The sequence below is a fragment of the Phacochoerus africanus genome, chromosome 12 (assembly GCF_016906955.1).
Source record: "Phacochoerus africanus isolate WHEZ1 chromosome 12, ROS_Pafr_v1, whole genome shotgun sequence".
Taxonomy (NCBI): domain Eukaryota; kingdom Metazoa; phylum Chordata; class Mammalia; order Artiodactyla; family Suidae; genus Phacochoerus; species Phacochoerus africanus.
In genome coordinates, this window is record NC_062555.1 from 54,131,860 (window position 1) to 54,157,238 (window position 25,379).

General features: G+C 38.4%; 1 protein-coding gene across 1 annotated transcript in view; it reads right to left on the bottom strand.

Annotated features, from left to right (window-relative positions):
• Nucleotides 1–25,379, bottom strand: part of YME1L1 (YME1 like 1 ATPase) — a 42,132-nt gene continuing 16,753 nt past the window's right edge. The window contains exons 5-19 of the mRNA XM_047754613.1: nt 19,479–19,588; nt 17,229–17,379; nt 16,746–16,829; nt 15,186–15,268; nt 12,359–12,449; nt 10,291–10,443; nt 9,013–9,145; nt 8,017–8,079; nt 6,475–6,587; nt 5,193–5,348; nt 4,175–4,326; nt 3,138–3,264; nt 2,975–3,048; nt 2,238–2,324; nt 1–376 (exon numbers count right to left, since the gene is read on the bottom strand). Coding sequence (XP_047610569.1) covers nt 233–376; nt 2,238–2,324; nt 2,975–3,048; nt 3,138–3,264; nt 4,175–4,326; nt 5,193–5,348; nt 6,475–6,587; nt 8,017–8,079; nt 9,013–9,145; nt 10,291–10,443; nt 12,359–12,449; nt 15,186–15,268; nt 16,746–16,829; nt 17,229–17,379; nt 19,479–19,588 — 1,721 coding nt within the window. The 3' untranslated portion in view covers nt 1–232. The remainder of the gene's footprint in view (nt 377–2,237; nt 2,325–2,974; nt 3,049–3,137; nt 3,265–4,174; nt 4,327–5,192; nt 5,349–6,474; nt 6,588–8,016; nt 8,080–9,012; nt 9,146–10,290; nt 10,444–12,358; nt 12,450–15,185; nt 15,269–16,745; nt 16,830–17,228; nt 17,380–19,478; nt 19,589–25,379) is intronic.

The following is a 25,379-nucleotide window of genomic DNA, read 5'->3' on the forward strand; positions in this document are numbered from 1 at the left end:
TGTTTTCAATCCTGATAGCTCTTTATTTTCTTGAATAAATCTGCTATTTGCAGTAGGTGTCCATCATGAGAACAATCAAAATCAGATAAATGTGACAAAAGACTGACAAAGTGTTTCACACCCTTGAGTGATACCAAGTCAAGAATGGAAGAAAAGCGTTGCAAAATAAGACTACTGCAATGCTACTTATATTCTTGCAATAAAACCAGCACTGCCTCCATTTCAAGAGCTATCATCTTACTTCCAATTTCTTCCCCTCAAGAACAATCTGAATCTCTTTGGCATCCAAAGTCTCATAGGTCAATAAAGCTTCCGCTAAATTCTTGTGCTCTTTTGCATGAGTCTTCAAGATATGTTTTGCTCGTTCATATGAATCCTGAAATACAAAGCAGGTATGTTAAGAGGCAGAATTCTTAGGAGATACAAAAAACATAAATGGAAAAAAAACAAAAAACAAACTTTATGTACTCTAAAAAAATGAAATCTAGGGAGTTCCCGCCGTGGCGCAGTGGTTAACGAATCCAACTAGGAACCATGAGGTTGAAGGTTCAATCCCTGGCCTTGCTCAGTGGGTTAAGGATCCGGCGTTGCCGTGAGCTGTGGTGTAGGTTGCAGACACGGCTCGGATCCCGCGTTGCTGTGGCTCTGGCGTAGGCCGGTGGCTACAGCTCCGATTCAACCCTTAGCCTGGGAACCCCCATATGCCGTGGGAGCGGCCCAAGAAATAGCAACAACAACAACAACAACAAAAGACAAAAGACAAAATAAATAAATAAATAAATAAAATGAAATCTATTCATTTCCTCCCCCCGCCCCCAGCTGAGGTGGTATATCAGTTTGATTTTGGATCTCAGTTTCCAGATCAGGGATTGAATCAGGGCCACAGCAGTGAAAGTGCCAAGTCCTAACCACTAGACCTCCAGGGAACTTCCTAATGATGTCTTTTCTTTGTCTTTTTAGAGCAGAACCCGAGATATATGGAAGTTCCCAGGCTATGGGTTGACTGGAGCTGTAGCCGGTGGCCCACACCACAGCCACAGCAACGCCAGATCCAAGCCACATCCTCGACCTATGCTGCAATTTGTGGCAACACTGGATCCCTAACCCACTGAGTGAGGCCAGGGATCAAACCCGTGTCCTCATGGATACTAGTTGGGTTCTTAAGCCACTGAGCCACAACGTGAACTCTCCACATTGATTTCTAAAAGATAAAAGCACTTAAGCTTGGTTCCCTAAAGATAACTCTTTTGTATCTTTAAATGTTATACTTTTTACTTCAAAATCTATCATATAGATAACTGGGGACTACTTATTAGATGAAAAGATACTTAAGAAATAAAAATATACATTGTATTTATCTACTTTCTAAATAAGCTCTGTGAACACAAAAATCTATTTCTCTATTCAATATTACACATTAACAAGGAAAGGGAGGAGTTCCTGTTGTGGCGCAGCAAAAATGCATCCGACTAGGAACCAGGAGGTTTCATGTTCAATCCCTCCCCTCACTCAGTGGGTTAAGGATCCAGCGTTGCCATGAGCTGTGTGTGGTATAGGTCACAGAGGCAGGTTGGATCTAGCGTGCCTGTGGCTGTGGCACAGGCCCGCAGATGTAGCACCAATTAGACCCTTAGCCTGGGAACCTCCATATGCCACGTGTGTGGGCCTAAAAAGCAAAAAAAAAAAAAAAAAAAAAAAAAAGCTTTATATTAGCTATTCTCTCAGCCACTACTGATTCCACTTTATCAGTATCTTCTGAATACAGCTATGTTTCTCAACCTCTACTTTCATCATCCTAATCCAGGTACTGATTGATTGATTGATTATACCATGAGCAGTGCGTCACAGTACCAAGTAACAGATCTCACTGACTCTACTCTTACACATTACTTTGTGGTGCTTACTTCTCAGCATTTGGACACTGCTAGGCACAAAGCAAATAATACGCCAGAGTGGGAAAGCAGAAAGAATTAATATCCCCCAACCTAATACCTCTTATGATTTTACAGCTAAGTAAAACTGAATATTTAAGTCACAGATATAAACTGTTCTCAGCTTATGGCCAGAATAAAGATCTAGTCTATGTCAAAGATCCAGTCTATGATACACCTATTAACTTTATTAGATGGAGCAACATTTCTAAACAACAGAGGAACTTTAGTTATTTTGCAAACATCCAAATAGTTAGGCAGAGTTTGATTACATAGATAAATAAACAATGAAAAAAAGATCATTACCCTCAGAAGGATTCTGATTTCCTGTTCAATAGCAGATTGAGTTTCTGGACTCAGTTTCCCTGTATCACTGTAGGTCATAACTCCAAGCTAAAAAATCAATGGAAAGAAAGAAATTAAACAGAAAAACCTCCAACACTACTAATGTATGTAACAAGAGGAAATACCATCCTATACATAAGGAAATATCATGGGGACAAAGAAAAAATACAATGCAAAAATACCTTTGAGGGTAAAAAATTTCATTATTCTTCTCAAAGTATAATGCTAGAAAGTGTGAGCAAGAGAAAATTTTAAATCCTAAGTATGGTTCTTAGTACCTTCTTCAAAAAGCTTAGCAGCTATTTTAAGTCCAGAAATCTACAATTCACAGAATATTGGAATGGCTTTATGGAGCCAGGGTGATAATGTGGGAACATGAAATACTGCACAAAGTAATCAAGCTCAACAAGCAGGTCTTTGATGTCACAGGAATAGAAAAAGCTAAAGAATTTATATTATCATTTGGTTAATTCATGAAGTAATATCATAACTGTTACTGTTTCAGCAGCTAGAATAGAAAGTGAGCAATAGAGTTTACTTCTCAGAAAATAACGTTTAGTTTAGAGTAAGCTTAATCAAATCCAATGGGAATAAAACAGGGGAAAATCTCCCCATTTATAATGAGAACCCTCTCTCACAAGCAGATACAGGGCACATCATCATTTGATTCATGAGGAAGGATTAAAATTAGCTACTACCTTTTCACTCATCCCAAATTTGGTGACCATCCGCTTTGCTATTTTGGTTGCATTATCAAAATCACTGGAAGCACCTAAAATTTAAAAATATACACAGACCCCATGTTAAAATCTTTAAACTAACAAACCATTTGAACCAAAGCCACCATTCTTTATAGCCAACCTGTTGTAATATGATCAGTTCCAAATATGAGCTCCTCAGCCACTCTTCCTCCCATGCTGACGTCCATCTGTGCAAGCAGCTGGGCTCTGGTTTCGTTCCATCGATCATTCTCAGGCAACAGGGACACCTAGACAAGTGAAAAACAATGAAAAAAAAGCCAGACTACAGTTGTGAACTACTTGTATTAATAGCCCAAATTATCATTTGTCTCTGATGATCTTACTTAATATCATGATGTGGAAAGCTCAGAGACATTTAATAGATATGGTCATGGTGACTGATGACCAAACCAGCAGTGTATTAAACAGGAAAACTCTCCATAAGGCAAAAGTGCAGTTTATAAATAAGTACTTAGTGCTACAATAGGATGGTTTTGTCCCTCACACAAAAATGTTTAAAAGATGTATAATTAGAAAGATATGAAAATGAAAACTTGTACTCAATGAGAAAAATCTTAGAAAAGCTATTTAACCAGTCACTATGACACATAATTCCTTTTGAGGGTAAAAAAGCAACTACATAGTTAAGAATTATATTTTGCTATCATTCTTTAAAAATTTCATAATGTAAATACATTATCTGAAGTATCAAGGATATTGGGAGTTCCTATCGTGGCTCAGCCATTAAAAACCCGACTAGTATCCATGAGGATGTGCGTTTGATTCCTGGCATTACTTAGTGAGTTATAAGGATCAAGCTGCGATCTAAGTTGCAGATTCAGTTCAGATCTGGCATTGCTGTGTCTGTGGAGTAGGCCAGTAGCTATGATTCAAGCTCTAGCCTGGAAACTTCCATATGGCGCTGGTGTGGCCTTCAAAAGAAAAAAAAGAAAAGAATGACATATTAAGGGTATTCTTTATTAGCAGATTAATTTCACAAGTATGTCTGATTTTAAGATAGTTGAGCAAGTTAAAGAAGAAAGTATCAATAAACTTAGGAAGTAGATGATTTTCTCTTTAAATGTTTTAATCAGCAATTTCCTACATAAGTTCCAAGGAAGCACAATTTAAAAGAAAAGAAAAACTAAAGATATTTACATGTCCAAGTGTTGGCCCCCGTGGCATGATCGTAGCTTTGTTGATAGGCATTGCATCTTTAGTGTAATATGCAATAATAGCATGACCAGATTCATGATACGCTGTGATCGTTTTGTTTTTGTTATCAATTTCCACACTTCTTCGTTCAGGTCCTAAGAATAAAAATTTAGATTAAGTAAAATACTTCATTAGAAAGGTATACTTAAATGAATGAAGCCCATTTGCCTCAAAGTCATTATTATTATTTTTATTTTTGCTTTTTAGGGCTGCACTCACAGCACATGGATGTTCCCAGGCCGGGGGTTGAATCAGAGCTGCAGGTGCCAACCTACATCACAGCCACAGCCCAACAACAGATACGAGCTGCATCTCTGACCTATACCACAGCTCATGGCAGTGCCAGATCCTTAACCCAACTGAGCAAGGCCAGGGATCAAACCAGTCCTCATGGATACTAGCTGGGTTTGTTTCCAACGGAGCCAAGATGGGAACTCCACTATTCTTACCAGCAAATACCAGACAAGAGGAAAAATGTGGGCACTCATGAGAGTGTAATAAGCTACAGTTGTTCTGTAAGAGTCCAAACTGTATTGCTGTGTTTGTAGCATAGCAACATTCTCACGTTTCTACACCTTTTCTATTTTATAATCTTTCTCTCACAATTAAGAATTTTTTTCTGGAGTTCCCGTAGTGGCGCAGTGGTTAACGAATCCGACTAGGAACCATGAGGTTGCGGGTTTGGTCCCTGCCCTTGCTCAGTGGGTTAACGATCCGGCGTTGCCGTGAGCTGTGGTATAGGTTGCAGACGAGGCTCAGATCCCGCGTTGCTGTGGCTCTGGCACAGGACGGTGGCTACAGCTCCGATTCAACCCCTAGCCTGGGAACCTCCATATGCCACGGGAGCGGCCCAAGAAATAGCTAAAAAGACAAAAAAAAAAAAAAAGAATTTTTTTCTGTTACGTAACCAATAGTATAAGATAGGAGAGGAAAAAAAGGGGAAAAGAAAAAGAAAACCTACCCATTAGGATTTTATCTTTGGAAAATTCTAGTTCCTTCATGGTAACCATTTCTTTTCCATCAACAGCTGCCTTCAATGCAGCTTGGTTCACAAGATTTTCCAACTCTGCTCCAGAAAAGCCAACAGTACCTCGAGCTATGATTTCTGGGTCAACAGCTATATACAGACAGAACACAATATTGAAATTCTAAAAGAGCCAATGAAAAGCTCTTCACAAAGAATGCATATTCCAAAAGAAAAAATAAAATAGCCATTATGAACTGTAATTTTAAAAAAGCTTACTTCACTCAATTCTAAAGAGAAAAAGCCAAAGTTGCTACTAAATACACCATTAAAATTGTCAATGGGACAAATCACAAAAGTTCTTCAATTTAAATAATATTGTGAAAAACAAAAAAAGGTAGAGTTGCCAAATAATGATTTTCAAGCCTTCAATTACAACCTATATAGTTACTGACCTAACATCAAACTGAAAAAGCACATTCATAGGTAACATTTTGTTTTCAGAATTTCATCTTAAAGTAACTTTGGACACAAAAGTCCTATTTATTACAGCAAACGTACTGCGTGTAATGAATTGATTCAGACATCTTTGAAAACACTGCGGCTTTAATAGCTTTTAATACTCAAATGGGCGCATAATATTTCCATGTGTTTTTATAGTTTGCTCTCCCGCTTTTGGCCCCAAAGTGATTACATCATCAGGTACTGTGCCCATAATGTATAGATGTTTTTTCTATTACTTTATTTTTTTTTTAATTAAAAATTTTTTTCTTTTTAAGGCCACATCTGTGGCATGTGGAAGTTCCCAGGCCTGGGGCTGAATCAGAGATGTAGCTGCTGGCCTACACCACAGCCACAGCAAAGCCATATATGAACCTCGACTGTGATCTACACTATAGCTTGTGGCGACACTGGATCCTTAAGCCACTGAAGGAAGCCAGAGATTGAACCCACATTCTCATGGATACTAGTCAGGCTCTTAACTTGCTGAGCTACAACAAGAACGCCTACTTTATATTTTATATTCATCTGAGGAAACATTTATACACAGATTCATCACGTATTATTTATCTCAACACCAATAGAAAACTTTCTTTCAAATCAAGATTTAAAATGACACAATCTCTGGATACATACTTTAAAGACAAATAAATGGAGATGAAAAAAAAAGACATTTAAAGGAACTTGTCTTCTAAGACATCCTGAGGAAGGACCACAAAGTGGACTGATGTATCTACAACTTTATGGAGATAATGTTGTAGCATAGAATTAGACTTACACTGATCAAACTTTATTTTATTGAGATACCACTTCAAGATTTCTGTTCGACCTTTTACATCTGGCCTTGGAACTGTAACCTGCATGTCAAAACGACCAGGACGTATTAAAGCGCTAAAGGGAGAACACAGAGGAAAATATAAATCAATAAGCTGACTGTGCTGAAAGTCAAGTTAAAAAGGACTGACATACTAAGGAGAAGCTAGAAAGACAATGGCAAGCAATACTTATTTTGAACATAAATATTCAGATTAGTTCCTTGTAAGACATGGCTCAAATAAGAGTTTCAGCAGCCAGAAGGCAGAACAAAAGGATCATATAGATAAATGTGTGCATCTAGAGAGCACACAACCCTTCAGAGACAAAAACATGCAAGTCAGCCAGTCAAGGAACAAATAATTCTATACTAGTCTATTTTGAGAGTTAAACACCCATCTTACTGCCATTAAGTATAAAATGTTCAACTAGAGTCTTGGGCAAAAAACAACTATTAGAGCAAATGAAAACATGAATACCTTTTATATAATAAAATCAACAAAAATTTTAAAGTATAGTAAATTATATTTTAAAAAATGCTCCCTAGGAGTTCCCTGGTGGTATAGGGGTTAAGGATTCGTCATTGTCACTGCTGTGGATCAGGTGTAATCCTTGGCCTGAGAACTTCTATATGCCATGGGCACAGCCAAAACAAAACACACACACACACAAAAGGTCTTCACTACCACTCCTTGAGAAAATGTGTGAGGTTTAAGTTGTAAGATTTTTGGGGGAGGGGCTGCAACCATGGCATGCAGAAATTTCCAGGCCAGGGACTGAACCTGAGCCACAGCAGTGACCCAAATCCCAGCAGTGACAACTACAGATCCTTAACCCACTGTGCCACTACGGATCTCCTAAATTGTGAGAAGATTCTTTTAGCAGCTTTACAATGCATGTATCACAGAACTTGAAGGGAATAATTCAGTGGTTTTTAATATAGTCAGTTGTTCAAATTGTCACCACAATTTAATTTTAGGGTATTTCTATCAGCCCCCATCCTCTAACCAAAAGAAACCCCATCACCACTGCCAGTCTTTCCCCATATTACCCAAACTTGGGCAACTAACTAAATTACTTTCTGTTACTATGGATTTGCTTCTTCTGAACATTTCATAAAAAAGGAATCATAATATGCGATGTTTTGTGGTGGGCTTCCTTCACTTAGCACAATGTTTTCAAAGTTCATCATTGTTACAGAACATACCAATACATCACAAATTTTTTTTTTTTTTTTTGGTTTTAGGGCCACACCTGCAGCATATGGAGGCTCCCAGGCTAGGGGTCTAATTAGAGCTACAGTTGCCAGCCTACGCCACAGCCACAGCAACACCAGATACAAGCTGCGTCTGAGACCTATGCCACAGCTCACGGCAACACCAGATCCTTAACCCACTGAGCAAGGCCAGGGATGAAACCCGAAACCTCATGGTTCCTAGTCGGATTCGTTTCCGCTATGCCACGACAGGAACTCCCCCCGCTTTTTTATAAAAATTTTAATACTCACTTATCTAATGCCTCTGGGAAGTTTGTGGCTCCTATGATGATAACTCCTTCATTGGGTTTAAAACTGTTTAAAAAAAAAAGTATCTTTTCACTGAAAATTAAAACACCCACATAGAAATGCTCTACACAAAACTGTTTATCATTAAAAGGGATTGATCTTTTTAATGCCCCAAATGATAAGACATCTCTAACTGTCTTTTAAAAGGCCAGTGCACGTCAATAAAACTATTAATAATAAACCACCAAATCATCTGTGCTTACATATACCTTCATAATCATTCTTCTACTTAGTAAGAGATGACTAGACACAAAAAGTTTGAGTCCCTAATTTATGAAAAATTTTCAAGTTTACCAATTCAAACTATTTGCTTCTAGACTTTTAGAATGCCTTATATGACTTTAAGAAACATTTTTGCTTCTATGAAAGCAATTCTATCTCTTTCTTCTTATATTATGAAAACTGACCCAAGCTTTTAATCTACAGCAATATTCAAAGTTAGTCCACAAACAGTACAGGGACGAGCGTATTCTCCCTTTACATCTCCAAAGAGACTACTACTTGTAGCTGGAATCACTACTTTCCTGTCATACTAGAGTAACGGACTTAAGAGGAATTGATACATTATCAATTACTCCATTAGTAATAGAAACAATACAATATTCAAAATAGCTTATCTTTTGCTTTTTTTTTTTAAATAGCCACGCCAATGGCATATGGAAAGTTCCCAGGCTAGGGATTGAATCCAAGCTGCAGCTGCAGCAACATGGATTTCTTTAACCCACTGTGTTGGGCCAGAGATCGAACCCGGACCTCTTCAGCAACCCGAGCACTGAGGTCAGATTCTTAATCCACTGTGCCAAAGCAGGAATTCCGAAAAGAGCTTGTCTTTACGTCTTGCATGAGAGATTACTCTGTTGCCTATAAATGTAAAATTCTTATCTCGCAAATGTACTGGATATATCACCATACTCCAAAGAAAGAGGGAGATTCAATTACCCATCCATTTCAGCAAGAAGTTGATTTATAGTCTGCCGTGAATATGGATGCATTGGCGATTCAATTCGCTTCCCACCAACAGAATCTAGTTCATCAATAAATATAACACATGGGGCATTTGCTTTTGCTTCTCCTAAGAAGAAAGAAAAGATTCAAATAAGTTTAATAAGTTTTAAAATCAATTACATAAGCATTTAAAAATCTGTAAGATTATTAAAAATCCAACAAAAAGGAGTTCCCATTGTGGTACAGTGGAAATGAATCCAACTAGTATCCATAAGGATTTGGGTTCGATCCCTGGCCTCGATTAGTGGGTCTGGGATCAGGCGTTGCCAGGAGCTGTGGTGCAGGTCGAAGATGCGGCATGGATCCCAAGTTGCTATGGCTGTGGTGTAGGCCAGCAGCTGCAGCTCCAATTAGACCCCTAGCCTGGGAATTTCCACAAGCCACAAGTGCAGCCCAAAAAAGCAACAACAAAACAGAACAATCCAACAAAAGGCATTTGTTAGGGAGGAGATACACAAAAGAAGGTCTTTTTTAACTGAGTTAAGGATGTGGCCCTAAAAAGACAAAAAAGAAGAATAGTAGCCTCACAAGAAAAAAAAAAAAACACGTTATGACAGAGTGTTCATTCTTCCTAGCTGTACAATCCATATATAATCAGGTCTGAGGCTAATACTTTTTATTTATTATTTATTTTTGTCTTTTTGCCTTTTCTAGGGCTGCCCCCATGACATATGGAGGCTCCCAGGCTAGGGGTCTAATCGGAGCTGTAGCTGTCAGCCTACACCAGAGCCACAGCAATTTGGGATTTGAGCCTCGTCTGCAACCTACACCACAGCTCACGGCAACGCCGGATCCTTAACCCACTGAGCAAGGCCAGGGATCGAACCTGCAACCTCATGGTTCCTAGTAAGATTCATTAACCTCTGCGCCACGACGGGAACTCTGAGGCTAATACTTTTTAAATACATACTACAGAACTGATAAATAAGGTCAAAACAAAACACACAAAAAAACCTCCAAAACCAAAACATGCAAAAACCCAGCTTTCCAGCAGCCTTATCTAGCAACCTGGCACTTCCACTAAATCTCCTGACTAATTGGGGAAAGTAGTTCTGCTTTAGCTCATACACTAAGTTACCTGAAACTACAATCCCACAATGGCTATTTAAGCCAACTAGCCATCATAATCAAGTAGCAAAGAAAGAATAACAAACCCTCTTTCCCTAAAATTGAGAGAAATTAGTACTATATGAAAGGCACATTAAAACGTACTAAAAAGATTTCTTATACGGCTGGCTCCCACACCCACAAACATCTCATCAAATTCTGATCCCGAAGCATAATAAAAAGGAACATCAGCTTCTCCGGCCACAGCTCGGGCAAGAAGTGTCTTTCCTGTCCCTGGTGGTCCAACTAAAAGAATTCCTAGAAGAAAAAATAAACAAGAATGGTTCAAATTAAAAAAAAAAAAAAAAAGTCTGATACGAACTTATAAACAAATATTAATTTATGTAGCTTTGAGGTTGAAGGTACATCAAAGACCAAAATTTTGAAACACTGCCAAAACATATTTGTCTCTACTAATGACTCACCTCAGGATCTGCTCCACAATTCATTTTCATGTATATTTTTTTTTAAGGGCCGCATCTGTGGCATATGGAAGTTCCCAGGCTAGGGGTTGAACTGGAGCTACAGCTGCCAGCCCACACCACAGACACAGTAACACTAGATCTGAGCCTCATCTGAGACCTATACCACAGCTCAGGGCAAACACCAGACCCCTAACCCACTAAGTGAGGCCAGGGGTCAAACCTGCATCCTCATGGGTACTAGTTAGGTTGTTTCCACTAAGGCACAATAAGAACTCCTCCTGTATCATTTAGATACTGTTTACATATTAGGACAAATACTGAAATTTGAATATGACTGTGAATTAGATAATAGTTTTGGTTCCATGTTAAACTTTCTGATGTTAATAAGTGTACTGAACTGTACCATGTAAAGATAAATATTCTTAGGAAATACACAATTGAGTTATTTAGGGGTAAAGGAGAATGACATCTATAATTTACTTGCAAATTATTGAAAAAAATACATGTTAAGTAAAAAAAGTGAATGAGTAAACGGAACAAAATGTTAAAAAACTTTTGTGTCTAGGTTTAAAGTATGGAGGAGGAAGTTCCCCTCCTGGCTCAGTGGTTAACAAACCTGACTAGGATCCATGACGATGAGGATTCGATCTCTGGCCCTGCTCAGTGAGTTAAGGATCCAGCACTGCCATGAGCTGTGCTGTAGGTTGCAGACGAGGCTCAGATCCTGCACTGCTATATGGCTGTAGTGTAGGCCAGCAGCTGCAGCTCCAATTTGACCCCTAGCCTGGGAATGTCTAAGTGCCTCGGGCGAGGCTCTAAAAAGCAAAAAAAAAAAGTATGAAGGGAATTACCTGTGTTATTTACTTTCTTTTTTTTTTTTGGTGGTGCAGCATGTAGAAGTTCCCCAGCCAGGAACCCAAGACACAGTGACAATGCCAGATCCTTAGCTGGCTGCACCACAAGAGAAATCCATATACTACTTATTCTTGCAATTTATTTTATTTTATTTTATTTTATTTTTGCCTTTTTGCCATTTCTTGGGCCGCTCCCGTGGCATATGGAGGTTCCCAGGCTAGGGGTTCAATCGGAGCTGTAGCTGCCAGCCTACGCCAGAGCCACAGCAACGCGGGATCCGAGCCACGTCTGCAACCTACACCACAGCTTACGGCAACGCCGGATCGTTAACCCACTGAGAAAGGGGAGGGACCGAACCCGCAACCTCATGGTTCCTAGTCGGATTCGTTAACCACTGTGCCACGACGGGAACTCCTATTCTTGCAATTTAAAGTTTGAAATAATAACAAAATTTGTAATCGGTAATTTTAAATTACAAAAAAGATTTATAGAATAGTGTGTTAAGAATGAGCACTTATTTGTAAAATATCAATTAAGAATTAAACTTTAGGGAGTTCCCGTTGTGGCACAGTGGCAATGACTCTGACCAGTATTCATGAGGATGCAGGTTCAATCCCTGGCTTCGCTCAATGGGTTAAGCATCTGGCATTGCCGCGACCTGTGGTGTAGTCACAGACGTGGCTTGGATCCTGCAATGATGTGGCTGTGGCATAGGCCAGCAGTTGTAGCTCCAATTTGACTCCTAGCCTGGGAACTTCCACATGCCTCAGGTATAGCCATAAAAAGAAAAAAAGAAAAAAGAAGTAAACTTTAATCAGTTAAATATGATAAAGGATAAATTAGTCATGCATTACAGTATTCTGTCAAGTCATGGGAAAAGGAAGATACCTTACCTTTAGGAAGTTTACCTCCAAGAACAGTAAATTTTTGTGGATTCTTCAAGAATTCAACAACTTCTTGTAATTCTTGTTTAGCTTCCTCCACCTGGAGTGATACAATTTACCAAATCATTTCAAAATTACGATTAGATTACCAAAATACCCTCTTTGAATATCATAAATTTAATAGGAGAATAACCTGTTTTTTTGTTTCAGGTAAAGATACAAAAAGGCCCCTTTATAAATACACACAAAGGGCTTTCTCCTGACCCTTACTGCCAGTTATATAATGTCTCATATACAAACAAAAAACATTTTTAACTGCTTCTTCCAGTTAAAAAGTACTGCTATTTTCAAAACTTCTAGTTAAATGTGTCAGTGGCATTTAACATAAACACAAAGAGTCACCTAGTAAATTTCAAATCCCAAACTTTTTTGGACACAGTTATAAGCTTCAAGGGCAGGAGTTCCTGTTGTGGCACAGTGGAAACAATCTGACTAGTAACCATGAGGTCTTGGGTTCCATCCCCGGCCTCGCTCAGTTGGTTAAGGATCCAACGATGCTGTGAGCTGTGGTGTAGGTAGCAGATGTGGCTCAGATCTGGTTGCTGTGGCTCTAGTGTAGGATGGCAGCTACAGCTCCGATTAGACCCCTAGCCTTCAAACCTCCATATGCTGTGAGTGTGGCCCCAAAAGGCAAAAAAAAAAATTTAAGAAAAAACTTCAAGGGCAAATTATGTGGACTTACAATATATTAACTATAAAGGAGTCTGTGTTTAAGTTACAACATTAATTTGTGATTATGAGGTCATTTTCATCATAAGGAATTACGACTAGATTATAAAGTATTTAGTTCCTAACAAATGCCAAAGGATAGTGACTAAAATTAAGCTACAATTCACTGATACTATTTTATAAATGGTTGTGGCAAAAAAAATTTAGAAGATTTAATCCTCAAAATATGAAATCTTGCAAAATTGAACTCCCTAGCAAGAGTAAAGCCCAATCTAGCCAATAAAAATGGCAATCAGGGAGTTCTCATCATGGCCCAGTAGAAACGAATCTGACTAGTATCCGTAAGGATGCAAGTTCCATCCCTGGACTCGCTCAGTGGGTTAAGGATCTGGCGTTGCCGTGACCTGTGGTGTAGGTTGCAGACGTGGCTCAGATGCTGAGTTGCAGTTGCTCTGGAGAAGACCAGTGGCTACAGCTCTGATTGAACCCCTAACCTGGGAACCTCCATATGCCGCAGGTGAGGGACTGAAAAGACAAAAAATAAATTTTTTAAAAAATGGCAATCAGGAGTTCCTGCCGTGTCGCAGTGGTTAACGAATCTGACTAGGAACCATGAGGTTGAAGGTTCAATCCCTGGCCTTGCTCAGTGGGTTAAGGATCCGGCGTTGCCGTGAGCTGTGTTGTAGGTCACATATTCGGTCGGCTCAGAGCTGATGTTGCTGTGGCTGTGAGGTAGGCTGGCAGCTACAGCTCTGATTAGACCCCTAGCCTAGGAACCTCCATATGCCGAGGGAGTGGGCCTCAAAAAGACGGGAAAAAAAAAAAGCAATTAGAACTTTAGCTCAACTTTAAAACTCTGATATAAGACTAAGAAAGCTGTCTATCAGAAATAGTGAGCAAATTCCCTCATTAACATATGGCCAGAGGTCACAAATGGAAATTTCTAGTGGCAAAATGGCATTAAAAATGACTACAGAAGGCCAGATATAAAATAGTGGTGGCAATATGCTGAGTAGGAATAGTCCCCTTACACACAACCATGATATAACTCTGCCAAAAAATATAGTTCTAGCACTCTAGATTTCAAATTAAAAAAAAAAAAAACAAATAACCCAGAAATCTTTTTTTCGTAGGTGAAACTTTCAAAACATGTTGGCTACCATTATAAACAAACGCCTTTGCATGCCTAAATTTTAAATTACACTGGCCTAATTATATATCTGCAGCCAACCTGCAATATCACATTACACAACTTTAAATAGCTTAGTGAGAAAACTCAAAAACACTGGGCAGGGTTTAAAAAAAGTACCTGGGAAGGGGTAATCATGACACCTATCTTTAGGTCAAAGTCCCAAATGACTTATTACCACAGGCGCACAAACCTCAGATGCCAATCCCAAGTCTGAGTTGCCCTCTATGCTTCTAACCAATTAGTGATACATTGGAGGTTCCCGCAACCCCTGCCTGTGTTTGCTAAATTTGCTACAGCAGCTTAGAAAACTCAGGAAAAGAGTTTAGGTATTAGACTACTTGTTTATTATGAAAGGCTAACTCGGGAACAGCCAGACGGAAGAGAGAAGTAGGGCAGTGTACACAGGGAGAGATACAGGCTTTCCACGTCCTCTGAAAAATGACTCCTCATACCTCCTCAAGCTCACCAACTGAAAGCTCCCCGAACTCCAACCTGTTCAGATTTTTATGGGAGTTTCCTCACACAGGGATAATCAATTATTAACTCTCTTTCCAGCCTCTCTCCCCTCTCTGAAGAACAGAGAGTGGGGGTGAAAGTTCAAGCTTCTAATCATGGTTTGATCTTTCTGGCGACCAGTCTCTACCTAGGAGCCCACCCAGAGCCACTTCATTAGACCAAAAGACGCTGTTATCACCCAGAAGCCCTGTTCCAGAAACCAGGGTCAAAGACCAATCAGTAGAACAAAAGATGCTCCTAGTGTTTTTATCACTTTAGAAATAACAAACATTTTAGGAGCTCTGTGCCAGGAATTAGGGGCAGAACCAACATATATATTTTCTATTACTCCAACTTTCAGAATCAAAAAATATAATTAAGATAATGTTGGAAGAGGTCAAGGCAAACTTTCTAACTTACTCCTTTAACATGTTCAAAGGTAACATTTTTCATCTGCACAGGATCTACGGCAGAATCAAGCCCTGTTGTTGTCCGGAAGCGGACTAAAGGGAAGGAAAAAAAAAATGCTTACACATTTGACAGATTCATAAAACTATAAAATTTTAGAAAATTTTCAGAAAATTAAATATCTAAGTTCAAAAATATTTAAATTAGTGTGAGAAGTAGAAATTAGATCTTCCGGATTTCTAGGCCATGTTCAAGGAATAAATGATTCACATTAAACTATCGTTACCTTTCCAATGAAAACTAAGAACTTTCCTCTTCTCCTTATATCTAGTAATAGAAATTTAAATTACACTTAAACGGTTCTCAATTCTATTGCGCATAATTAAGAAATATAAAGGAATAATCAAAGCCCATCCCACCCTTCTGCCATCCTGCTGATAGAACAATCATCCCTATACTGGTTCTTTTTTTTGGGGGGGGAAGACTCAAGAGAAGGCAGATCTAGATATATGGATGCTAAAACTTCATCTCAAGTTTGATGCGACTAATAACTTTTAAAGTAATTGGGACTACAGGCAAGTTTTGGGTGTAATTCCTGATCCAGGTCAAATAATGTTCTTAATTGTATACCAGCTTTTTTTCTTTCAAGGTAATCCATCATAAAGTAGAAAATATGGGGAAAATCTGAATGGTAGTTGAGAAAGCAACTGGAACCACTTAAACCTGACATTATTTCATTTTAGACTGGCAAACTGAGAAAATATGGGACACTATTTAAAGCAATTATTCACATATTTGATTTTTAATAGATTCAATTTATTACTGTATTTAAGTAGATGACTATTTTACTTTGTATTACTATTTAAAAAACGATTCTGCATGTTTTAAGAATTTTGTTACTGGACAGGTATCATTTTGTAAAAATATGGGGAACCAACCACCACTAGAAGTAGAGCTAAAATATTTTCGCTGTAACATAATCCTTGAAACTTTAAAAAGTATTATTTTCTCAAAACAAGTACTACTTGAATTTATTGTGTCTGAAGGAATCTTTCCTGTAATCCACAAAACTATGCAAATATAATAAAGCTCTGACAATGGAGATGATGCATAATCATCAGAGATTAAAACTTTTCTATTTCAATGCAGAAAACAATTTCAAAGTGACCCAATCTGAGATATCTTCACTTAGAAATGAAAAACTTAAGTCCTAGGACTATAAATATTAATGTTTTCTTATCTCTAAGTCTTAGATAGACTAACTATGAAAAAAGAAATGAGGAGTTCCCGTCTTAGCACAGCAGAAATGAATCCAACTAGGAACCATGAGGTTGCATGTTCAATCCCTGGCCTCACTCAGTGGGTTAAGGATCCGGCACTGCCATGAGCTGTAGTGTAGGTCCGCAGATTTGGCTTGGACTCTAAGTTGCTGTGGCTCTGCAGTAGGCCAGAGGCTACAGCTCTGATTGGACCCCTAGCCCGGGAACCTCCATATGCCTCAGGTGCAACCCTAAAAAAGACAAAAATAAAAAAAGGATTTTTTAAAAGTCAGATAAATAAGAGCTTTTTTACCAGATAAAAAAGGGTTTTTTAAGAGTCCATAAATGCCAACAACCAGCAGAATAAAGACAATCAGACGAGTTCTTCTTAGAGAATCTGGAGAAAAAAGAAAGAGCCTTAAAACGAATGACATCAATGAGAATTGACAACTCAGTGAAATGCAAATTTTAGGTTACTGATGGTAAACACATTTTGCCACATTCAAGCTTGGAACTTGGCATTCTTCTTCATAATCACCATGACTGATCACCTTTTAGCACCTGTTACAAAAAACTTCATGAAGCCATTCATGCTTCTATCACTGACTCCAGGTTCTCACTTGAGCAAGTGAAAGTGACAGCAAATATTTTCACTTCTAGACAATTTAAGATACAAATATAATAAAATATAATAAAAAGTTGGGTAATTGTTAGAAAAGTTATTATAATCACTTAAAGGTAGGACTATGACTTCCTTTCAGATATTCTTCCCCAAACACAGATGGTGTTAACTTACCATTGGTTTTTTGTGTTAGTGCCTGAGCTTTCAGAAAACCCTCTGCAAAACCAGTTTTAAAAGCATCTTGATGAGCTTCAGGTATGTTTTTGGTTTTCATGAGTTTGTCTAAACTCTCAATGTCTGATCCTCTGTCCCGCAAAAGAAACCCCTAAATACACAAATAATACATCATACATCAATATTGGTTGACTATATAGATAACATTCTCCCAAAATATAACAATCACGCACAAAAAAAAATTCAATAAAATTCTAGAAGTAGTTTAACACTCAACAATAAATATCAAAGGCTAGGAAAGTAATACTGGACCCTACACTTGCATCCATCAATTAATACAGAGATATTCTAGGCAGAGCTTCCTATGCCCACTTGTATCTCTCACAAGCATACGATCTTAATAAATCCACCTCTTGCGTATCAAAAAAATAAAATAAAAAAGGGAGTTCCCATTATGGCTCAGTGGGTTACAAACCCAACTAGTACCCATGAGGACGCAGGTTCGATCCCTGGCCTCACTCAGTGGGTTAAGGGTCCAGCATTGCTGTGAGCTGTGGTGTAGGTCGCAGACAAGGCTTGGATCCGAGTTGCTGTGGCTGTGTTTAGGCTCTGCAGCTACAGCTCTGATTTGACCCCTATCCCAGGAACTTCATTATGCTGCAGGGGCAGGCCTAAAGAAAAAGAAAAAAAAAAAAAGAAATTCTATACAAAACCATTAACTATACTGAAAACAGTTAATAGGTTACATGTTGATTAAGGGTTCTGATGGCTCAAGGTTCACATTCCTTTATCTCTGTTGGAATAAAAACTTTATTCATTTATGAATGTTTACTGAGCACCTTTCATATACTTGGCCTCATAAAAATTCTGAAGATGTAAAGATAAATACTCCACAATCTCAATGTTTTCAGTCAATTGGGGAGAGAAACACAAATAACTAAGTCTGTGAAGTCATTTTAATGTTATGTAAGAGGCACCAGGTATATAGCGTTAAAACAAATGCTACCTAAGAGATCAAGAAAGGTCTTACAGAGAATGGGATAGCTAAACCACAGAACACAGAGCATGAACAATTTGAAAAAGCCGTGAAACAACAGACTGTGGTGCTCAAGAACTACAAGCAATCTTGTTTGACAGGACTTTAAAAACACCAACAGAAGGGAGTTCCCACTGTGGTGTAGTGGGTTAAGGATCCATTGTTATTGCAGCTGTGGCATAGGTTGCAGCTACAGTTTGGATTAAACCCCTGGTCTAGGAATTTCCATGTGGCCGCAGGGTGTGGCCAAAAAAACCACAATTTTTAGAAAAACCAAGAGAAGAGAACGGTAGGGGGTAAAACGATGTAGCATACTGAAAGATGAGAACAGAAAAATGGTAGGCAGAATGCCAACTGATAAAAATGCCCTGTGTACCATGGCAGAAGTCTGACAATAGAGCAGTGGAAAACAACCATCACACTAATACATTTTAAACAGTCTGGAGGCTCGACTAGAGGTAGCAAAAACTAAAGGCAAAGAGATTTAAAATGAGTGTTTATTAGAGTAATCTACACAAGAAATAATCATGACCTACCTATATATACAGTGGAACTGGGGATGAAGGCAGATTTAAGAAATACTTAAGAGGCTAGATCCTTAAGATTTTAGTGATTAATGGATGTGGGAGGTAAGAAAAGACAGACAAATCATACTTGACCACCAGGTTGCTGGCTTGGGTGGATGCTTATTAACCAAAAAATACATAGGCAGGTATAGATTGACAGGGGGAAAAGAGGCAGGAAGATGTCTAATAGGCTAGCAGAAAGACAAGCTTGGTACCCAGGAGAGTTGTAGGTACAGTGATTATACTGGATATTAATCCTTTATCATAAGCGGAAAGATGGAAGAAAATCAGTTAGCCAACAACAGAAATCAGATACTGAAGGTTCTTTTTTACTTACTTACTTAATATTTATTTAGCTTTTTCGTGCAGCATATGGAAGTTCCCAGGCTAAGAGTCAAATTGAAGCTACAGCTGCTGGCCTACACCACAGCCACAGTAAAGCCAGATCTGAGCCACTTCTGCAACCTACACCATAGCTCGCAGCAACACTGGATCCTTAACCTACTGATCAAGGCCCAGGATTGAACCTGCATCCTCACGGATATTAATCAGGTTCATTAACTGCTGAGCCATGACTGGAACTCCAGGTTCTTTTTAATAGCTTGAAAATTATTACTTTTTCGAGTAAACAAAAAAAGGTCTACTTACCTTCACGAATGATGGTGCTGTATGCTGTGTTTCTGCTAATCTTTCAGAGGTGGACTGCAGACGTCGTGTCCTTGATTTCAAAGTTTTAAAACCCCGAGACTGTACAAAAACTGAATGAAATAGTATCACGTTTAATTCCCATTTTAAATTTTCACAAGGAAAGTGCCTAAGAATCAAACTCTTGACACTACTCCTATATATCCTTGTTATTATTTTTTCTTGTTATTATTTTCTAACAGTTTTTTGCCTACCACTTCAACACACTTGTAATTAGTCATTAAAATGAATTGAATCTATAAATCAACTTTATACTTTCTTGGTAATTCTATTTTACTATGTTCTTATTTTTTTGTTACATTTCCTTGGTAATTTCAAAATGTAAAAACAACAAAAATCCACTGGTGAATATTTTTCAAAAGTCAAATCGATTCCCCAAGTCCCAATCCTACTTCCCAGAAGTAATCACTGTTAACAATTCCATAACTATACTTGTATGTATTTAAACAAATCCTTTTTGTATAAAAAGATTACAGAACTTCCTGCAACTGTCTTCTTTCCCTTAACAATAATATACCATGGATATTTTTCAGAACAGGTCAGACAGTGCATTCTGTTTAATGGCTGCTTACAATTTCTGAATTTATTAGACCGTGGCAATCTATTCAATTCCTTCCCTACTATGGGCATTAGCTGTTTCCTAGTTTTTATTGCTAAAAATAATGCTGGGGTTAAAATTCCTGTACATGTTATCTTTCACCACATATAGACTAAATTCCTAAAAGGAATTTAAGTGAAACTTGAACTGTTTAACGTGAAGAAACTGTCCTCGAAACGGCTGTTATTCAGAATTTACAAACCCACCAGTGAAGTTGAGTATCTTTTCCTCCACACCCTTTGTAGCACAGAATATAAATGAAAATATTTTTAATTTGTACAAAATCTGATGGGTAGAAAGTAGCATCTTGTTTCAATTTGCATTTTAGATAAAAAGTGAGGTAGATTTTAAAAAACATCTTTTATTTTGTTTGTTTGTTGTCTTTTTGTCTTTTCTAGGGCCACACCTGAGGCACATAGAGGTTCCCAGGCTAGGGGCTTATGCCAGAGCCACAGCAAATCAGGATCACAGCCGTCTGCAACCTACATGACAGCTCACAGCAATGCTGGATTCTTAACCCACTGAGCAAGGGATCAAACCCGAAACCTCATGGTTCCTAGTTGGATTTGTTAACCACTGAACTATGACTGCGTCTCCTCTTTTATTTTTATCGACTATTTTTTTTTTTTTTAGTGAAAAGAGCACTTATGACCTTTCACACTTTTTCATTTTCATTTGCAGAATATGGATGTTATATACACGTTTAGTTGTGTATATTGCAAACATTTAATGTCTCTGTCTTTTAATAATTTATAAGGTTAATTATGTCTTTTTTCCTTTTATTGCTTTTTAGGGCTGCATCTGAGGCATACACCACAGCCACAGCAACAGGGAATCTGAACTGTGTCTGTGACCCATGGTGTAGCTCAAGGCAATGCCAGAGCTTTTTTTTTTTTTTTAAGGGCCACACCTGCAGCATATGGAAGTTCTCAGACTAGGGGTTGAACTGGAGCTACAGTGCTGGCCTATGCCACAGCAACGCAGGATCCCAGCTAAGCCTTTGACCTACACTACAGCTCGTGGCAATGCCGGATCCTTAACCCACTGAGCAGGCCAGGGATCAAATCCGTGTCCTTGTAGATACTAGTCAGGTTCTTAACCCATTGAGCCACAAAAGGAACTCAGTAATGATGTCATTTATTTATTTATTTATTTATGCCATTTCCTAGGCCACTCCCATGGCATATGGAGGTTCCCAGGCTGGGGGTCAAATCAGAGCTGTAGTCCCCAGCCTACACCAGAGCCACAGCAACTCGGGATCCAAGCAGAGTCTGTGACCTACACCACAGCTCACGGCAACACCAGATCCTTAACCCACTGAGCAAGGCCAGGGATCAAACCCTCAACCTCATGGTTCCTAGTTGGATTCGTTAACCACTGAGCCACGACAGGAACTCTAGTAATGATGTCTTTTAATCTTTAGTGATTTCTGCACTGTGCTATGAGTAAAGAGTCTCATCCTCAAACTAGGAAAATTTTTTTTCTTTTTAGGCCCACACCAGTGGCACATGGAGGTTCCAGGCTAGGAGTGGAACTGGAGCTATAGCAGCTGGCCTGCACCACAGCCACAACAACTGAGGATCCGAGCCATACCTGTGACCTACACCACAGCTCATGGCTCATGGCAATGCCGGATCCTAACCCACTGAGCGAGGCCAAGGATCAAACCCATGTCCTCGTGGATACTAGTCAGGTTCATTAACCACTGAGCCATGATGGGAACTCCCAAAGTAGGATTTTAAAGGCAGTTTACTGACTTCATCTAATACTTTTACTTGTTTTCAGTTATGTATTTGAAATTTATTTAAAGTAAGAAATGAATCTGATTCACCTTTTTATGCCCAAATTTTAAATCAGCTTCTTGATTTTCCTAACAAATGTTTTGAGTTTTGACTGGAGCTGAACTGAAATAATAGCTCTGGGTGCAAATTAAAAATGTTTTGATAGGAAGTTCTTCCAAAAAGGATTATACTATTCCCTATTTTACACAGCTCCTCTTTTATTTCCTTCAGTCAGGTTTCATATGCATATACATATACATCTGTGTATACATATGATGTTGCATATTTCTTGTCAAGATACAAGATAATGGATTTTGACTGAGCTGTAAATAAAATCTATCACTAGAATAGAAGAAAGCTATTGACTGGGATTCCCGTCATGATGCAGGGGAAGCAATTCCGACTAGGAACCATGAGATTGCAGGTTCAATCCCTCACCTCACTCAGTGGGTTAAGGATCAGTCGTTGTTGTGAGCTGTGGTGTAGGTCGCAGACGCGGCTTGGTTCTGGCATTGCTGTGGCTCTGGTGTAGGCCGGTGGCTACAGCTCCAATTAGACCTCTAGCCTGGGAACCTCCATATGCCACAAGTGCAGCCCTAAAAAGCAAAAAAATAAAAAAAATAAAAAATAAATTTCAACTAATTACAATTTTGCCCCTTCCTTTAACTTATATAAAACTTCCTTTTTCTCTAATAATCACATTTTTCAGGACCTCTAAATTACTGAAGAACAGGATACTAGACATCGTACGTCTCAGATTAAGAACCTGACAGCTTTACGAAAGATTTCAAGTATCCATTCCAGCTTTTGAAAAGTTTTTAGGATGCATAACAATTAGGATATATCACATTCTTTTGTATCATACACAAAAATAATCTTTTTCTTCTCTAATCAATTAACATGAAAAATTAACATACTTCTTAATGCTAAATCATTGTTATATTCCGTAATCAGTTTTTAGCTTATTTCTGTGCTGGTTTTTTCAGATTTTACTTAGGATTTCAGTATCTATATTGAGTGAAATGGATCCACTGAATTTTTTTGAACTACTATTTTATTTTTTATTTATTTATTTTGGCCATGCCTGTAGCACATAAAAGTCCCTGGGCCGGTAAACTCAAGTCACAGCAGTAACAACGCTGAGTCCTTAACTATTAGGCCACCAGGGAAATTCATGTACTAATATTTTGCATCAATAATCTCACAGAATAAACAGGGATGCATATTCCATCTTTTTCTCTATTAAAAAAGTTTAAAGTAACAGGTAAACTTTTCACTTTGGGAGAACAGAATAAAGCCATAAAACCATCTAAGCCTAGTGCCTCTGGGGCAAAGGATTATATTTAAAAGATAGTATCTTTTGGAGTTCCCGTCATGGTGCAGTGGTTAACAAATCTGACTAGGAACCATGAGGCTGAGGGTTCGATCCCTGGCCTCACTCAGTGGGTTAAGGATATGGCATTGCCGTGAGATGGGGTGTAGGTCGTAGACGCGGCTCAGATCTGGGGTTGCTGTAGCTCTGGCGTAGGCCAGTGGCTACAGCTCCGATTAGACCCCTAGCCTGGGAACCTCCATATGCTGCAGGAGCGGCCCTAGAAAAGGCAAAAAGACAAAGATAATACCTTTCAAATTTTTATAGTTATTGTCTGATCTCCTCTTGGGTTTCTAATAATTCATGACTCGAATAATTTTGTTTCAATACTTTTATTTACAATATAAAATTACACACATTATCTTGTAATTTTACTTTATTTTTCTTCCTTTTTGGCTAAAGCCGTGGCATGTGGAAGTTCCTGGGCCAGGGAATGAACTTAAGCCATGGCAGCAACCCCAGCCACAGCAGTGACAATGCTGGATCTTTAACCCACTGAGCCACTAAGAAAACTCCATTATCTTGTAATTTTAAAATCTTATCTGTGACAGTTCCCACTTTTCACTATGCAATCACAAGTTTGCATAGTGATTGCTTAGCAATCACAAGTCTGTTCTCTATGTCTGTGAGTTTGTTTCTGTTTTGTAGAAAGGTTCATTTGTGCCATATTTTAAATTCTACATAAGTGATATCATATGGTATTTGTCTCTTTCTTTCGGACTTACTTCACTTAGTATGAGAATCTCCATTTGCATCCATAGTGCCGCAAATGGCCTATTTTTGTTCTTTTCCATATCTTGCCTACCATAAATAGTGCTATGAATGGGTACATGTAGCTTTTTGAACTATAGTTTTGCCCAGATATATGCCCAGGAGTGGGAATACCTGGATCATGTGATAGTTATATTTTTAGTTTTTTTCAGGAACTTCCATACTGTTTTCCATAGTGGTTGTGCCACTTCACATTCCCACCAACAGTGCAGGAAGGTTCATTTTCTTCACACCCTCTCCAGCATTTGTTGTTTATAGACTTGTTAATGATGGCCATTCTGACTGGTGTGAAGCAGTACCTCATTGTAGTTTTGATTTGCATTTCGCTAATAATTAGTAATGTTGAACATCTTTTCATGTGCCCACTGGCCATCAATATGTCTTCTTTGGAGAAATGTCTATTTAGGTCTGCCTATTTTTCAATAAGGTTGTTCGGTTTTTTTGGTTGTTGAGTTATATGAGTTGTTTGTACATTCTGGAGATTAATCCCTTGTCAGGGACATCATTTGCAGCTATTTTCTCTTGTCTTTTCTTTTTGTTTATGGTCTCTTTTGCTGTGCGTAAGTTTCTAAGTTTGATTTGGTCCCGCTGGTTTATTATTTCTATTGCCTTGGTAGACTGACCTAAGAAAACATTTGTACAGTTTCTGTCACACAATGTTTTGCCTAATGTTCTCTTCTAGGAATTTTATTTTTTTAATCGTTTTTTTCTTTTTATAAGCCTTCACCTGCAGCACAGGACTCAAAACAGAGCCAGAGTTGCAGGCCCATGTCACACAGCTTGCAGCAACGCCAACTTCTTTTTCTCTTTTTTTGCCCACTTTTATTCACTCAAACCTGGGGGATGTTTCCTAAGTTCTACTGGAAATAGCATTACATACCTCTTTCATGTCACTCTATCATGAAGGTTGATAACATGTCTTTTTCAGTTACATAACTATCACTTTCACCTAATGCCTATCAGTAGTGCCTGGTATTAAACAAATATTAATGAATACATATTCAGTTTTGGTATCAATGTGACTTTACAACTTAGAAAAAGTCATCAAATTTCTTGATATTTATGAAACCCCTCAGCTACTGCCTTGACTTTTTTATATTTATTTTTTATATTTTTTGTCATTGCAATGAGATTTAAATTTTTTTTTTTTTTTGGCCACGACAAACATGCAGCTGATTTATTGTGGGATCTCAGTTACGACACCAGGGACTGAACCTGGGCCACAGGAGTGAAAGCACCGAGTCCTAACCACTAGACCACTGGGGAACTCCTCCAATGGGATTCTGAAGATGAGGGAAGTATGCATGCACTTAATTGTTTTG